This window comes from Panthera tigris, chromosome A1 (genome assembly GCF_018350195.1).
Source record: "Panthera tigris isolate Pti1 chromosome A1, P.tigris_Pti1_mat1.1, whole genome shotgun sequence".
NCBI lineage: Eukaryota > Metazoa > Chordata > Mammalia > Carnivora > Felidae > Panthera > Panthera tigris.
The window spans coordinates 66968552-66987001 of record NC_056660.1 but is presented as its reverse complement, the minus strand read 5'-3'; the positions used below and the strand labels follow the sequence as shown (position 1 = coordinate 66987001).

General features: G+C 39.1%; 1 protein-coding gene across 3 annotated transcripts in view; it reads left to right on the top strand.

The window, feature by feature from the left end:
* UGGT2 (UDP-glucose glycoprotein glucosyltransferase 2) overlaps window positions 1-18450 on the top strand; it is a 198263-nt gene that overhangs the window by 96732 nt on the left and 83081 nt on the right. For all 3 annotated transcript variants that reach the window (XM_042979427.1, XM_042979424.1, XM_042979435.1), the window contains exons 13-16: window positions 3688-3807; window positions 4634-4719; window positions 5275-5410; window positions 11758-11886. In XM_042979427.1, the coding sequence (XP_042835361.1) occupies window positions 3688-3807; window positions 4634-4719; window positions 5275-5410; window positions 11758-11886 (471 nt within the window). The remainder of the gene's footprint in view (window positions 1-3687; window positions 3808-4633; window positions 4720-5274; window positions 5411-11757; window positions 11887-18450) is intronic.

The following is an 18450-nucleotide window of genomic DNA, read 5'->3' as shown; positions in this document are numbered from 1 at the left end:
TTAGCCATTTTGCTGATGCCACTCCCTCAAGAAAACCCAAAGGTATAAATTATAAATCTGTTAAGTGTTTTGCTTCTCTCAGAAAGAGAGTCATCGTGTAACACCATGACCAGCCTTGTGTCCTTTTGCTGACCTGTGTAGCTCCTAGGACACTGAGGAGGTTGTCTGGTAGGTTCTACTCTGTTAATAACAATGTCTTTTATTCAGTATCTTGGCAACCCAGTAGATACAAAGGCCAGAGTTCCGATCAACAAAACTAATAGAGGTAGTTCATTGGAATTTCAATGCCAGCTCTCGATGCAGCTTTGTGAGGTCACGCTCACAAAGCTCACAAAGTTCATTGCTGCTGCTTCTGTAAATTTACTTGAAGTGAGAAATGGGCAGTTCAGTCTCTGGGCCTCTGCACCCAATTTCCATTGTCTCTGTAGTTCTCCAAAGTGGATCAGGGTATCACGTAGGTGAGTTTACCCAGCACCCATGCTATAAATTGGGCCATTGCTGTAGTGTTCGTTCTAACTGCAGTATTTGTGGTAAGAATCACCAAGGGCACTTGTTCTACATGGAGATTCCTAGGCCCTGTTCTGAGATTCTTGCTATTTGGTAGGTCTGAAGGTCGGCCAAGGAATCTGCATTTTCGGTAAACACCTCCAGCTAGTTTGATCATATTAAAAGTGACTCTGCTTCCAATCATTAATCAGGTTCAGTGGGACAGGTACATAAAGCATTATAAGGCCAGTTTTTCACATAAAACCAATATTAAGTGATCAGGGGGATCAGATATTCACATCCTCTACTCTGGTGCCTTTTCCTCCACTGGCCTCAGATTCCCAGAGAACAATGAACTGATCTAGACACTGCTAGAGTCTACCAAGATTTCCAGTTCATAGGGGATTCCTAGCATATTGCCAGGATCTTTAGAACTGTTCCCATTACCTTCACATCTTGGCAGGAGTTATCTCAGAAACATAAACAAGATATATCACTACCTACTTTTCCAGGGAGACTGAAGTTCTCCCTTCTCCCTCCCCTCAGTATTACCAGGACAGATGGTAGCAGAAGTAAGCTAATCACAGGTCCCCATCATACTTGTTAACCACAAAATGGAAATTGTTGCAGCTGACCCAGTTACCCCTGCCTGCGTGTCTTTATGGACTTCTTCAGTACGTCCCGGACTGAACCATCTCCCTTTCCTGTCCTCTCCCCTCAACAGCCTGCTTCTGTTACAGCTGCTGTCTCAGTGTTGGTATGCTGCTCCTTTCTGAAAGCCATGAATTACCCTAGATTTTCCCTCTTACTTGTCCCTCTGTGTGTGTGTCTCTGAATTTAGTCTTCTCTCTGAAACCACTGCCTCTGACTTGGTTCAGCTCTCCAAAACCTCTAGAACACTGCAGAAGCCGCCTAATTTCTTCAGTCCCAATGGTCTCCTCCCTCCTTTCTTCTGGGACTTTCAGGGGCATGTGATAGACCGTTTGCCTGTGTCGTTCATCTCTCTTACCCTTTGTTTGAATTTTTGCACTGTTTTTTTCTCTGTGTACTTTAGTTAATATACACTTGATTGACCTGTCTCCAGCTGACTTATCACTGTCTTCCTCCGTGGCCAGTCTACAGTTAAGAACTGTAAGAACTAATTAGGAGGATTTAAGTATAGAGTTTTAGAATCTAGAATATCCCAGGGCGCCTGAGTGGCTTAGTCAGTTAAGCAACTGACTTTGGCTCAGGTCATGATTTCACAGTTTGTGGGTTTGAGCCCCATGTTGGACTCTGTGCTGACAGCTCAGAACCTGGACCCTGCTTCGGATTCTGTGTCTCCCTCTCTCTCTGTCCTTCACCTGCTTGTGCTCTGTCTCTCTCTTTCAAAAATAAACATTTTTAAAATTTTTTTTAAAAAACTAAGTAAAATCTAGAATATCCTGCTGGCTCTTTTTTTAAAAAATAGGTTTTTCTCTTAACATTTTCCATCCTTCCATCCATTTTCTTTTTATTTTTTTAAAGTTATTTATTTTGAGGGAGAGGGAGAGAGAATGAGCAGGAGAGGGGCAGAGAGCGAGGGAGACAGAGGATCTGAAGCGAGTTTAATGCCGATAGCAGCAAGCCCGATGCGGGGCTCAAACTCACAAACCATGAGGTCATGACTTGCGCCGAAGTCAGATGCTTAACCGACTGTGCCACTCAGGTGGCCCTATTTTTGTTATTTTTTTAATATGTAAATCATTAAAGTCCTTGTGTAAGTCCTATGTTATCTGGTTTTTCTCTGGTTTTTCTCTTACGTTGTAATATTTGGTCTTTTATTTACATGGCAGTTTTGGAGAGGAGCCCCAAATTGCCGATGTAAAGTCACAGAAGCAAAGGCTTGTAAGGTTTGCCCAGCAGTCCAGGCAGCAGGCCTCCCCCGGCTCTGTTGAGGCAGGTTTCTGGGCTTTGTGAGAGCTCTTCTGCTGTGTGTCTCACTTCTAGGGGCTAGCCCTCCCTCTCCCTTTCTCAAAGCACAGTGTTTACCAAAGTCTTAACACTTTGAACTTCAACTTCTGTCTCCTTATTACCATGCCCTGGCTGCAGTTTCAACTTCCCAGTGTCAATTCCCCCTAGCTTCTTTTTTTTTTTTTTTTTTTTTTTTTCCTTTGGCAGTGTTGAGGCGGGTATGTGTGTGTATGCTCACGTGTGCAGGTTAGTAGTCAGCAAATGAGAGGAATCTGTATAAAGACGGTTTGTTTTCTTCCCTGCAGTTTCCTCCTCTCCTGGATTCTCCCCACCCCCACCCTGGCCCAGTTCCTACCATTTAGGAAACCCTAATTTTAACTTCTGTCTTTCCAGCACAATATGGCTGTCACTTTCTGTTTAAATTAGTTCTTCCAGGCTGCAATTTTGAAAATGCCCCTAGGGATAGAATTGAGGTGAACATGGAGCTTTCCCCTTAATGCCTCCTGTTTTCAAGGATTGTAACTCCTTGACTCTTGATTGTTGGTTGACCTTACCTCCATGTAAACAACGGTTTATATGTTTTCCGCCCGCTTTTAGCATGTTTCAGGCAGGCGGCTTAGTCTAGTGTAAGTAGTTACCTCTTGATTCTAATTGGCTTTCCAAGGTATCATGTTTTATTTTCCTTATGTCTGAGGGTTTAAATTTGAGAAGGGAGGTGGAGGACCTCATTGCCTCCTCTACTGCTGATAATTAAGATAAACACTTATCTCTCTCAAATAGTTTATGGAGAGTAATTTCTATGCAATCTTACCTATTCATTTTTATTGAGAGAGAACACGTGCGAGGGTTGGGGGAGGCTACTGGGAGAGGGAGAGAGAGAATCTTAAGCAGGATCCACACCCAGCGTAGAGTCTGATGAGGGGCTTGATCCCATAACCATGAGACCACGACTTGAGCTGAAATCAAGAGGCAGGCCCTCAACTGACGGAACCACCCAGGCACCCCCAATTTTATTTTTTAATATGAAAAACAAACCTCAATAGAAGTCAGTTGTTCTGGCGGGGGAAGGCTTACTCTTAAAGGCCATGGTAATAAAAATTGTTGTACATGATGTATTCCTTAATGTAAAGAATATTCAACTGGCTTCTTCCATTTAATCAGAAATATATAAATTTCTGTGTATGATTTTACTTGTTTGATAGAATAAAAATTGGCTTTGAAAATGATTTAAGTGTTAATATACTTAAAGATTTCTGGATTCTTTTCTAGTGGATCAATGACCTAGAAAATGATGATCTATATGTTACATGGCCTACAAGTTGCCAGGAGCTTCTAAAGCCAGTGTTCCCTGGAACTGTACCTTCCATAAGGCGTAATTTTCATAATTTGGTGAGTTTTATTTTGACATTTTATATACATCTTTTATAGAGATGTCAGCATTCTTTTTGGATTACCTTGTTCTTGGTAAATAGGCATCTGTGTAATAAGAAGGGAAATACTTACCTGATGCAACAAGCTTAAGGTGGCATGACTGTCCAAAGCCAGCAGTGTCACATAATCTGCCTCTTCTTGTTTACATGTGCTTTTATAATACCAATATGATATTGGTGGTGAGTTACTTTTACATTTTCTGAAAGGAATTTGGTTGAACTTTTTCCTTCTGTATAATAAAGAACTAATGATTAAAGTTTAATACATTTCAGGGAAAAACACATAAATATCACTTTACCATCCATGTCTGAGTTCACTATTACAATATTAAATAACCTTATAGAACTTTGAAATATGTAGAAAATACTTTTTTCCCCACAAAGACAAATTTCCTACAGCAATGTAGAGAGAGCAGTTATGTTAATGCTATTTTTTTTCAAAATTCAATTACTATCTTTTAAAAATATTAAAATCCAGTGCACATTTAGAATACTATATTTCACTTCACATAAAAAATTTTTCTTTGTGCTATGGTTCAGAAAGAGGATGAATAATCTGGTAATTAAATTCCATGTCTTATTCAGATGTGCAGCCTTTAGAAACCCTTCATTATCTGTGAAATTCTTATATAAAATTCTTTAGTATTGCTAGAAATTTCTTTAAAAAAAGATTGTACCTTGAATTTCATACTTTTAGCTACAGGAATCAGACTAAACTTGAATTTCATGAAAATTCCAAAATGTTAAAACAAAATAGTGATTATAAACTATCTACTTTCTTTTAGGTTCTGTTTATTGATCCTGCCCAAGAATATACCTTGGACTTTATAAAACTTGCTGAACTTCTCTATTATCACAAAATTCCTCTTAGGTAATTGTCAGTTTATAACATTAAACTATCAACTGAAGGAAATCTGTGAAATTCATGTTGTATTAAGGAGTATTGCATCGAGTGTTAATGTGGGATTCAAAGCAATGGTGGTCTCTAATGCCCAACACAACACAGCTCTGTTGTGAAGTATCATTTACCTTTATGATCGACTATGTTAATCAAAGCTGCTTGGTAATCTCATTTATCCCGTTATTTCCTGAGAGAGTGATCTGATTACTTTGGGTGCTTATAGATGGATCCATTTCCCTGGGATTGGGTTAAGAATACACTTTCCCTTTTTTTTTCTTGGAAAAACACAATTATTTAATAATATCGCCACCAGAGAGAGTTTGACAGTTTGGAGAAATCCAATAGTAGGCGGATGTTGGTGAATAGACATTACAAATCAAACCTTTTCAAATTAAGTACTTCCCCTACCCCTCTATTAACACATTCCGTCCATCTAGATGTTATAGTCTAGTAATGTTTAAAAATGGTGGTTGGTTGTGACTCAAGGGGTAGTTGTGACATTCCTTCTTCACCTTCTTTTCCCAGAATTGGTTTTGTGTTCGTTGTTAACACGGATGATGAAGTTGATGGAGCAGACGATGTCGGTGTCGCTCTTTGGCGAGCTTTCAACTATATTGCAGAAGAACAGGATGTGTCACAAGCGTTTATTTCTGTAGTACATGTGAGTGTGTGCATGAGGTATAATTTCTTTAGAAAGTATAGTGGGTTTTCCTGCACTATTCCTGTAATTATTATCATTTATTATTTTTATCTTTCAAAGTTTATAAAAAAATGATTGTGAGGATTAATACAGATGATGAATTTAATTCTTGCAGCTTCTACCTGAAATACATAATGTCGTCCCCACTTTACAAATTAGGCAACTGAGACTCTGCCAGAGTGGATGAATTTTCTTGGGTTTATTCAGCCACTAATGGAATTTAGATTGTATATAGAAGTTTAGAAGAAAACATACTCATAGAAAATGATTAGTCAAGGATGAATTCTTGAATGAGGTCTTGAACAAGATTATGAATAAAAGAGGTTACTGCAAAGTTAAACATTCTAAATGACAAAATATGTAGACCCTCCCTAGAGAATTTCAAAGGAGAAGGAGATCACTTCATGACAGCAAATTGAGGGGGAAATGGTAGGATGGGTACTGAGTTTGACAAAGAGATGGTATAAGAAAAGTTAGAAGTTGGTAAGGACCTGATTAAAGAACAAGAGGTGAGAAGATTATTTTGTAATTGAGGTTTTGAAACTACTATGGCCCATCATGGAAAAGATATATTAAAGAACTATATTGTTATCATTAAGGATGTCAGATCATAGATTAAAAACTAGTTTCATTAATTCATTGGTCTTTTGCTTTCAACCGTTATTACAACAAGGACTGGTTCTTCTTCAAAGTGAGAATGAGATTACCAAAGCCCTGTAAACTCCCTACCCTGCTTCCGTAGCCCCAGGAAAACCACTAAATACCTCATTCATTCACTGTCCTGGGACACAGAAACAACCTGCACCTCAGTGACTTGGCGATACACTTTGTTCTGTAAGAGTGCTGTGGAATATGTGTCATTCTTGTATCTCGGTCTGTTTTACTAACTGATTAGTGTAAGAGTTTATAAGGACTTCAGATTGACATATCTTTTATTGAAGTCTGGCTACCTTATTGTAAAAGGATCAGTATGACATTCAAAACTAACGAAACTTGAAGACCTTTGAAATTCTCTTTATCTAAGTAATCTTAATTCTCTCCTTTGACTCTTATATCAGACATTAATTTGCATATGATGGCATATTTCTCAATCGCTTGCCTTTTGAATTATCTACTGTGATGTTCAGCATAGTACTGTAGTATCTTAGAAAAACAAATTACATTTGAAACCATAGGATTCACTACAAAGCAGCATAAAAGTATTAAATGTGTGCCATAGCCTACAAGTTGTGCTAACTTATTAGAGGAAAGAGAGGGAAAAATGAGTGAGGAAGGAATACCTATAACATACTAGAATTCACCAGGGTCTGAAGTGTGAGAATGGTCATGGTTATTCAAACTATGTATGGTCTTGGGGCACCTGGGTGGTTCAGTTGGTTAAGCATTCAATTTTGGCTCAGGTCATGATCTCACAGTTGGTGATTTCAAGCCCAGCGTCAAGCTCTGTGCTGACAGCTCAGAGCCTGGAGCCTTCTTTGGATTCTGTGTCTCCCTCTGTCTCTGCCCCTTCCCAGCTTGTGCTCTCTCTGTCTCACTCTCAAAAATAAATAAACATTAAAAAAAACAACAATGTATGCTCTTGACCCTAAAATTTCAGTAGCCCATGGAAAAGTAAAACATGATTGAGCTAATACCATTCTGTTGTAAATGTATTGTATCCTTTAGGTGACTTAGCTTCACTAATTCAGAATAATTTGAGCAAAATCTAGTCTTTTAGTAAAATACCTGAACTATAAAGTCTCTTTAATATTATTCCATTGCTTTCATGAGAAAATTATTTTATCTATATGAAATAATTTGAAAATATAGTATCAGGAGAAAGAAATATTATAGCAGACAAAATTATAAAAGTCTATGAAAATTATTGAAATGTGTTAGAGAGTTATGGTAGAGTAAGTACAGTATTTATAGCAAAACAATTGACTTTGTATCTCAGCTCTCCACACTGGCTATCCAGACTTACAAGTAATTTGATTTTCTCTTCCTACCTTACAAGATTAAGATCCGAAAAATAGGATATTACATAGTTGATGAATATTTGTTGAATGCGTGTTTGAGAATGCAAAAGTGCTTTAAGACTTTAACTTTTGGCCATGATAGGTAACTGACAACACATTAACCATCTCACCATAAGCACAAAACTGGACAAACAACATGAAATAAGTTTATTTTCAGAAGTTCAACGAGAAGTAACACGAACTAGGATCTTTCCAATTCCGTGCTACTTCAGGAGAAATACCAAGAAGAAGAAACACAAAGAAATCCTTTAGGCTGAAAGGAAATGACGCCAGATGGTAACTCAAATTCATACACAAAAATGAAATGGTAACCATAAATAAAAATGTAAATATACGGGTGAATATAAAAGGCTATATGAATATATTTTATTGTGTTTGAATTGCACAAGATTGACTAAAGCAGATTTTAACATATAGATGTAGTACAAATGACAATAATTGTACAAAGGAGCAGAGGATGAAATGGATCTATTTTGGGACTTAAAATTTAACATTTGTCAACATAAAGTTAGGATTAATAGGAAGCAGAGTGGAGTAAATTGGCACAACTGAATATGCACATGTAAAATGATGAAACTGGATCCCTATCTTCTACCATATACAAAAGTTAACTCAAAATGGATTAAAAAGTTGAACATAAGACCTGAAACTGTTTCCTAAAAGAAAGCATAGAGGGTAAGTAAGCTCTTCGTCATTGATCTTGGCAATGGTTTTTGGATTTGACAACAAAGTCAAAGGCAACAAAAACAAAAAAAAAAATAGGGGGTTTATATCAAAATGAAATATGTCTACACAGCAAGGGAAACCATCAGTGAAACAAAATGGCAACTGTGGAATGAGAGAAAATATTTGCAAACTACCTATTCGGTAAGGAATTAATATCTGCAGTATACAAGGAATTCATACAGCTCAACAGCAACAAAACAAAATAACTCACTTAAAAAATGGGCAATAAGGGCTACCTGGGTGGTTCAGTCGGTTAAGCGTCTGACTTCGGCTCAGGTCATGGTCCCGCGGTTTGTGGGTTTGAGCCCTGCGTCAGGCTCCATGCTGACAGCTGGGAGCCTGGGAGCCTGCTTCGGATTCTGTGTCTCCCTCTATCTCTGCCCCTACACCGTTCCCGCTCTCTCTTTCTCTAAAAAATAAATAAGCATCAAAAGGAAAAAAAAAATTTTTTTTTTAAAGGGCAATAGAAGGACTCCTGGGTGGCTCAGTCGGTTAAGCATCGACTTCCACTTAGGTCATGATCTCACAGCCTGTGAGTTGGAGCCCTGCGTCGGGCTCTGTGTTGACAGCTCAGAGCCTGGAGCCTGCTTCAGATTCTGTGTGTCTGTCTGTCTGTCTGTCTGTCTCCCTCTCTCTCTCTCTCTCTCTCTCTCTGCCCCTCCCCCACTCGTGCTCTGTCTCTCTCAAAAATAAAACATTTAAAAAAACTTTTTAAAAATGGGCAATAGATCTGAATGGAAATTTTTCCAAAGAAGACATAACGATGACCAGCAGGTGTATGAAAAGATGCTCAGCTTGATTAATCCTCAGGGAAATGAAAATCAGAACCCACGATGAGCTTTCACCTCAGGTGTCTGTTATCAAACAAACAAAACAAATGCTGGCATGATGTAAAGAAAACAGAACCCTCTGAGACTATAACTGGTATAGCTATTATGGAAAAGTCTGGAGGTTCCTCAAGAAATTAAAATTGTAGGAGGTTCCTACAATTTGAACCAACAATCCCACTTCTAGGTGTATTTCCAAAGGAAATCAGTATCTCAAAGAACTGTCTGTACTCCCACGTTTACTGAAACATTATTCATGAGAGCTAAGGTATGGAAACAATGTAAGTGTCCATCAGTGGATGAATGGACGAAGAAAATGGTGTATCATATACATGAATTAGAACATCAGACTTTAAAAAGAAGGAAATCCTGCCGTTTGCAACAACATGGGTGAATCTGGAAGGCATTAGACTAAGTGACATATATCAGACAAAGATAAATACTGTATGATATCACCTGTCTGTGGAATCTAAAAAAGCTGAAGTCTTGGAAACCGAGAGTAGAAAAGTGGTTGGCACAGGGCTGGGCAAAGTGAGAAAATGTTAGTCGAAAGGTATAACTTCCAGTTTTAAGAGGAATGAGTTCTGGAGATCTAATATACAGCATGTTGACTATGGTTTGATGATACTATTCTGTGTAACTGAAATTTGCAAAGACTAGAATTTTAGTGTTCTCACCAAAAAGAAAACCTGTGTGCAGCGATGGATATATTAGTTAATTAGTGGTGGCAGTTCTTTCACGGTGTGTTCATTTACCAAATTATCATGTTGTACAGTTTAAATGTATTGTGTTATTTGTCAATTACACCGTAATAAAGCAAGAAAGAACAGAAAAATAAGTAAAATTTGTATGGAGAAGTAGAGACCCAAAATTGCTGTTTTTGCTTACCGAGTTACATAATAGTTTAAATTTTTTTTTTTAATGTATGAGAAGATTGGATCATTATATATCTAAGTAATTTAGACATTCTAGCTGCCTTAGATACCTTAGGAATATCTACTATTTTAAAATGACTAATTTGTAAAAGGACTAGTCTCAGTAACCTCATATATAGCTTTTGCTGTATTCAAAATATCATTTTTCTAATCCCTGTTTATGCTTTATAGAAGGCTGAAATTTTTGCTTTTTTTTTTTCAGTTACTAAGATCATAGCATGTGCTGCTCAATATGAGAAGAAAACCTGCCCATAAATTGAGAAGCTCATAAAACTAAATTGTGTGATCTAATTATAGACTGCCTCTTTTTAAAGGAATAGGTTACCAGGTTTACACTGAGAAAATGAAAATGAAGAAGAATGCTGATTCCTTATTGTCTCTGGCCATAATGATAGAAGTGAATTGAAACTGAGAATAATACTCTCAACTAATACAGGTCTCCCCCACTCCTGAAGTAGAGCATTCCTGAAACCTTTTGTAGACACAAATGGTATGAAGTGAAGAAGCAGTTACCATCAGTTTATATGGAAAAATGTTTCTAGTATTTTCCAGGACCAAAAACTAACCTCTTTCAAGGCTTTTCTGGTACCTTAGGACACACCTTGCTAATGATATGCACAAAATAAATTAAGCACAGATGTTCATAGACACAATTGAGACTCTGGTGGCTGGATGCTGAGATGCTCCTGAGTGTAGTTCCTGGGGAAGGAGCTTGGTGGGGCCACTGTCCTCACTCACTGCAAAACAGATGCTGAACACTGTTTTCACATTTTTACCATTTTTCATAAAAGCAAAAATCCTCTTTGGATTTCTTTTGGTTGGTGAAAACAGATGTCACTCTTGTAATAGAAAAGTGGCATAATGTGAACTTTTGAGAGGCGAGGGATACCTGTGTATCAAACTGCTACTTAATGGTACTTGTACTTTACTGGTTTCTTCGCCTTAATGCTAACTCTGTGTTCATGTTTATGTCTCAGCTGAGGTTTCTGCTCAGAGAGGCCTTCTCTCTTGGTGCAGAGGAGTTCCTTTTCCACATGCCTAGCAGAGTGCCTGGCATGGTCTGCAATGAGGGACAAGTGAAACAAGAAAATAAAGGAGTAACAGCCTACCTCATGCCAGTGCGCTTACAACATTTGAGGTGGGGTAGGAACGGGGGGTGGGGTGGTGAAGAACGGAGGTACAGAGGAAGCCTAGAATGAAAATAAAGCCTTTGTGAAATAAGGTATTTGAAATATTTTATACATACCTTTTTAAATGACGGAAACCATCATTTTACTAAGAATCCTAGTGTCTAGTTAGACCAAAATAGAACATAACATAAATTTGTTACAGTATTTTTGAAAGCTATGGAATTCTCATAAAGCAGTTTTTATTGGAAGAAGAAATATTGTGTGGTTAAAATGATTTATTTATCGGGGTGCCTGGGTGGCTCAGTCAGTTAAGCATCCGACTTGGGCTCAGGTCATGATCTCATGGTTCATGGGTTTGAGCCCCACATCGGGCTCTGTGCTGACAGCTGAGAGCCCGGAGTGTACTTCAGATTCTGTGTCTCTCTCTCTGCCCCTCCTCTGCTCACGCTCTGTCTCTCTCTGTCTCTCAGAAATAAATAAATGTGGAAAAAAAAATTTTTGTAATAAAATTATTTGTGAATGGGGGAATGTGTGTATATATGTATGTATATGGTATACTTAGAACTTACAAAGTAGAAAGCTTGTTTTTATAAATCTGTCGGCATACTCAGGGAAAGAAAGAAAACTAATTGCCATAAGATGAAAATTAATTATAAATCTTTATTTCTACAGATGTACCAAAAAGTGAAGAATGACAATATACTCACTGTGGACAATGTGAAGAGTGTTCTAAATGTTTTTCCAGATGCTAATATCTGGGATATTTTGGGAATTCATTCTAAATATGATAATGACAGAAAGGTAAGTTGGAATGTAAGTTTTTGAAAATAGAATCCAAGAAACTTTTACTATAATCTCATGAATAAAGGATCTCAATAAAATTAACTCATGATTGGGGTTTTAGACCCTCAGACCTGTCGCAAGTTGTACCCCAGTACTTAAATTGCTGTTGACCTTTCGAAAAGTACGAGAAAAGAGAATTCTCAGGATTTATAGGATAGAAAACTTGCGGGTATAATTGTAAGGAACGGGGGGTACCTGGGTGGCTCAGTCGGTTAAGCGTCTGACTTCCACTCAGGTCTTGATCTCGTGGTCCATGAGTTCGAGCCCCACGTCGGGCTCTGTGCTGACAGCTCAGAGCCTGGAGCCTGCTTGGGATTCTGTGTCTCCCTCTCTCTGACCCTCTCCCATTCATGCTCTCTCTCTGTCTCAAAATAAATAAACGTTAAAAATTTTTTTTTAAAAATTGTAAGGAACGTAATTTGTATTTGAAGAAATGGAAAGCTGGCCTTGTAGGTAAAGGCTGGGGCAAGAACCAAACCTGGGAAGATGGAGCACCGCTGGGGCTGAATTTCTAATGCTCCTACAGGCGTCAAGTTTTCTAGATGGGTTCTTGCATTTTGTAAGAGGTTTTAGACCACAGATCTGATCCTGGCTTTCTTGTATGCAGTATTTCTCCATGGTAACGGCGAAGGCCAGGATCACTGGTGTTGTAATCCGCACCCCACCCCCTCCCGTCTTGGCCCCTGTTTTCTCTTTGGTCTTGCCTTTCACGACTCTTTTCTTTCCTTGCTCTTCTGTTCCCGCCACACAGTCGGACTAGTTCAGGTTGCTGCATGGGCTCCTCCTGAGCATTGCTGCACACTGCCTCCCTTCTTTCCTAGCCTGTGCCTGCTTCTCTGTAGTGCTTGGCTTTAATGTTACTTTGGGGGAAAAGCAACACTTTGGAAAGAACTTCTGGGCATCCCTTCCTAACCCTCCAGGTGAGATTAAGTTGTTCATGCTAATTTCACATGCTGAAATAGTACTGTGTACTCCTGCATAATGCTGGTTACACTTGGCTGTTCATTACCTGCCCTCTCACTGGTCCACATCCTCAGTAAGAGTGGGGATCATGGCTCGTGTTGAGTTTTGCAAGCCCAGGGCCCAGTGACTAGAACATACTATGTGATCAGTAAACATCTACTGAATGAAATACTGAGGAGACAAAGCCATCTGAGAGTGAGGGTTGCGCAGTGGGACAGAACGTCACGAGAGCAGTGAAGTTTTAGAGACTGCTGCTCTGGGGGCGAGGAAGGGGGTACAGTAAAGCCATGTATAAGAATTGCTGTGCTGCTGAATTTCTGCTGGAAATGCCTACCCTAAATTTATGGGAGTGTCTTTTGTAAAGTCTAAGATACTGGGGCATGCGAGTGAAGGAGGTTGCTGGGTAAAGTGCTGTCAGGGTGAAGTGTCATAGTTGGATATGGACACGGCCTTCTTGGGAGAGGCCCCAACAGTAGCCCATGGGGAGCCCTCTGGGGCGCACAGGCTGCACCAAAACAGAAGCAGAGCCAGGAGTCCAGTGGTCTCAATGCAATTGAAAGCCAGTGTGGTAGGAATTAGGGAGTTTTTTTAGTCCTGCACAAATGGTTTTCCAAATCATAATTTCAAAAGCGAGAGTTTCATTGATTGTTTTCATGACTCTATCTTCATATAATTAAAAAAAAATTAAAAAGCAATCAAGATGAACGTGTAGGGCCAAGTTGCATAGAGGCATCTCTTTTAATAAAACTATTCACCGGACCAAGGAAATTTAGGAAGAAAATTATTTTTTTACAAATATACTTCAGGTACTCTTAACAGGGAAAGAGGAACCCAAATTTCCTATAGTGATTATGTAAACTCACCAAATAGAAAAACAGTGAATTTTTATATAGCAAGGATCCTATTTGCACAGGTTGAAAGCAAAAGGTTGCACCAGTTGGGTTTTAATATCAGCTGATGGTGAATGGTAATTATAGGAGTCCTGGAAGTAATTCTGTTCTTAAACCTTACATGCTGTGTTTTTCTTCTCTCTTTTTTTTTTTTTTGTTTATTTTTTATATTTTTATTCTATGTTATTTTAATTTTTTAATCTTATTTTATTTTTTTTTAATGTTTATTTATTTTTGAGAGAGACAGAGACAGAACGCAAGTGGGTTAGGGCAGAAAGAGAGGGAGACACAGAATCCGAAGCAGGCTCCAGGCCCCGAGCTGTCAGCACAGAGCCTGACGCGGGGCTCGAACTCACGAGCTGTGAGATCGTGACCTGAGCCGAAGTCAGACGCTCAACCGACTGAGCCCCTTCTATTTTACTTTTTTTAAAGAAGTGGGCTCTTCTCTGCTTGCTACGCAGTGGTAGAGCACAATTTCTAGTCAGACCTTACCTTCCTTAGGGACTAACACTTGTGCAGAAATCGTATCTCTTGAGCCTGCCTGCCTGATAGATGCATAATGGTGATACTAAGAATCACTTCTCATTCCAGAGTAAAAAAAAAAAAAAAAAAAAATTTCTAATTGATTTGCCCTTTTTTTTTTTTATAAATCTGTAACAGCCTATTGATTTTTTACTGATTTGTATATGCTTTGTTTCTGTAAAAAAAACTTTTTCTGGTTCAAGTTAATCATAGTATTTAAAACTTTTTGTGGGGTGCCTAGGTGGCTCAGTCGGTGAAGCCTCTGACTCTTGATTTCAGCTCATGTCATGTTCTCAGAGTTCACGAGTTTGAGCCCTGCACCGGGCTCCTTGCTGACAGCGTGGAGCCTGCTTAGGATTCTGCCTCTCCCCTCCTCTCACTGCCCCTCCCCTGCGTTGGCTCTCTAAATAAATAAACTTTAAAAAATTAATGAATAAAGCCTTTTATAACACCTATGTACCTAAGGCTATGAAGTGCATTTAAATAAAATACATTCCTAAGAACAGCTAGGTAAAAATATTCAAGCTGTTTATTTAATTTCAATATATTTATTTAGCTTAAAATATTGTTCATAATCTAAGTTATATGTGGAAAGAAATGGATTCATTTATTCATGTCGATTCTGGGTAAATATAACAGTAGTCTCTGCTGATACACAAATGAATTTAAGTTGAGCTCTCATATAGCCAAAACATAGTACTTATTATCAGTTGCCATAAAAACATCATCTGAATAACACCATGTTATCCTTAAATATTGGTATTCACAACCCAATATTACCGTTTCCCATTAATTGCCTTTTTTATACATACCATATATGGATGTAAATTTCATTTCCAACTGGACTGTTGTTACTTCAAGAAAAGGAGTCATCTTCTTTTGTATTCCTTCAGTTGCACAGCACATCTTAAGTTTTAGATACATTTGCTGAGTTTCTGTTATAGTCATGGGGGATTGAGCTCTTTCCTACCTCCAGACCTTCACTTGGTCTCTCCAAGTCTAGGGGCGTTACTTAAAATATTTAAAAACTGTTGTGGCTTCACAAGCAACCAGTCAGAGAGAGAGTCAACCCGAGGCAGGTCCTAGAGCTGGAGTGGAGTCTTGAGGCCCTCATGCTGATGGTTACCCTGTAATGGCTGAATCATGTCGACATTGGGAGTGTGACAAAGAGGTCACGATGGTTCTCATGGGCAATTGCCATCCCAGGACAGCAGCTATTTACCAAGTGGTACAGAAGTATTTCATTACGTTAGGAAGTGGTAAAGTCTGTATAGTGCAAACCAGCTGATTATCAGCTCTGTTTTTAACACATTTTGGGTAAGTGAATATTTAGTGTGTCTGAGTTTTTAAGTATTCCCTGTTTAGTAAATCAAATACTATGATTGTCCTTCCATTTTTTAGTAACTCTTTTTAAACTTTAAGACTTGCTCCATATTTTTGCCCATTTGTGGAGTGTTCTTACTGCAAATGTATCCAAATAGTCAGTAGATCGGTCACATATCTATCCAGAGATTTTCATACAAATAAACATAGCAACGAACAAACCGGCACATTCCTTCACGCACACCAGCCCCCAGAATGCCTCCTGTAGCCATGTGCCCCTTCCTCTAAAGTGAACTGGCCATCCCCTGGGCCTGAAGCACCACTGTCCTTTCTGGGTCTGCCTTTGCTGTTCCCACTTACAGGCTCTCTGATTTATCTCTGGTTTTGCTAGCACTGTGCATTTCCTTTTTTTTTTTTTTTTCTGATTTTACTTCTCTCCCAAGCAAATATGCTTAAGAGAAAAATTATCACTCCTTTATGTTCAAAAATCTTATACTGTATTTGTGTCTTATTGGTAGTTGGAGTGGGTAACCATTTTTCTTTCAAATTTTGGAGGCTTTTCTATACTGTCTCCTATCTTCTGATAGGCTGTGGAGACCAGTGATATCATTCTGATTTTAATTCTTTTGTCTTTCTGCTTTTTTTTTTTTTAATCCAGTTTGAAAGCTTCTAGAATCTTTTTATCTCTGGTGTTTGGAAATCTCATGATCTGTCTTTGTATTGATCCTCTTTCATTCTATGTAGGGAGTATTTGGTGAGTTCCTTCTAATAGATTCATATCTATAATTCTGGGGATTTCTTTTTTCTTTCTCTAATGCTTTCGTTTATTTTCTCTGTCCTTTCTGAGTTTTCTGAGTTGGGTCTCTATTTGCTTTTTCTTCTTTTTTTGTTCCTTTGTCTTTTTCGTTCAGTTTTTTAAAAATTTTCTGGAGGTGCCTCTTGTATCATATTCCTGTTTTATAGCATCCCAGTTTTTCTTTCATGGACACAATATACTGTCTTAGCTACAAGTGTTTTGTGATGTGTTGTTGTGCTCCCTGCATTACCTCTGCCTTCTAAAGCTTCCATTTTCTCATTTGCTTCGATTTCTCTCTTTTGTGTTCGAAGCATTTGTCAGATGTCTTACACTGTCTGGTTGTCTTTCACATGGAAGTATGAAATCCTGAAAAGCGGATCACAAACACATGGGCCTTGTGAGTTGGTGAGCCTCGCTCGGGGAGCTGAGCTGACCTGCAATCAAAGCAGCATTTGATTCTTCAAATAAGAATTCTTTATTTTCTTCTTAGAAGGAGTACATGTGACAGAAGAGGGTGCACCTGTGGGAGGTGAGGGCACGGGTTATGTGTAGGAACCCACTATTGTGGTCCAGCACTGGGTGTGAAGGATGGGAACGTTCCTTGAATCTCCTGCCTGGTCTCCGTCCCCTTTCTCAGCTCTCCACCTTGCCTGCCATCACCGAGGCTGGTCTCTGTGATTCAGTTTCAGCAGAGAATAAGAAAAGCAGAACAGTTTGGATTTTCGGGGTTGAGAGAGGGCCCTTGAGAGCCAGCTGCTCCCTGTGCAGACTCTCAGCCAGTTTCCGCTTTCTCTGCTCTCATCCTCCGTCCGGGATCCGGAGTGTCTCCAGCGATGATGAAAAATATTCATGTTCCGTTCTGTCTGCACAGGTGTGACTTCACTTTTTACTTTGCTCGCCTGCTTTTTGTCTTTTCTCCCGTTTTTCTTTGTGGGCTCTTACGTTCTCTGTTATTCTCACTTTAGTGAAATGTGTGAAGAGAGAAGAAGTAAGCATGTGTGTGGATGAACCTACCGTATTTCATCAGAAACCCACTTTTAAGTAGTGAAATTTGTATTGTTGTGTTATTTTAAGATGTCTGCAGTCATCGTCTCCTGAAGTTACGAATATTAAGGATTTTTGTAAAGATTAGGGACACAGTACACTCTTCAGAAATACTAAATTCCATTTTTGTGTTATGTGCGTACGTGCCCCCTGTTTGCTCTTGGTTCTCTGCCGTCCTTCCCTGCGACTGTCCTGTAAGGATGGTCTACGTCTTCCGTCCCAGTGTTACCCTTCAGCTGAGCTGGGTCTTCTCCACTCCCTACCCCTCCCAAACTCTACTCTAAACCTGCATCCATTCCCTAAACCCCTTTCCTGCCTTCCTCTTCACACCTAGAAAATCATTCCAACTCCTGCATCATGAAGAAAATTGACGAGTTTAGGCCTTTATTCCCTCAGCTCATGTTCCCGTAATTTTCTCTCTCCATCCAAACTTTATCTGCACTTTCAACAGATGTTTATTGAGTACTTCTAATGTTCAAGCACAAGACGTAAAAGAATAGCGTGCAAGGAAGATCTCCTGAAGATTTTTAATAAAATAAAAATGTAATAGAGCAGAGAGAGAAATTAAGAGAAAGAAATAAAAATAAGAATAAATGGTAAACCAGTAGAGTCTCAATCCAGAAGACTCAGGAAGAACAGAGAAAACAAAGGAAAGGAAAGCATCAGAGAAATAACACCAAGAAGTCCCCGAGATTGATGGACATGTGTCTTCACTGGAAGGGACCCCCAGGTACACAGCACATAGAGTGAAAGGGAGTGCTCTGGGGGTGGAGATAAGGAATACGTCTCTGAGTGGGGGATGGCAAGCTGAGTCCTGAAGTAGGACGAAAAGTTGAATCAAAGAAAACAAGGAAGTGACAGGAGATTGACATCCCAGAAGACAGTGTTAGGAAGTCCAGAGTTGTGAAGAACTCTGAGCAATTGGTGTTGCCTCTGTGTGGGTAGCAGTGGAGTTGTGTTGTGTGTGTGTCATGGAAGGAAGGG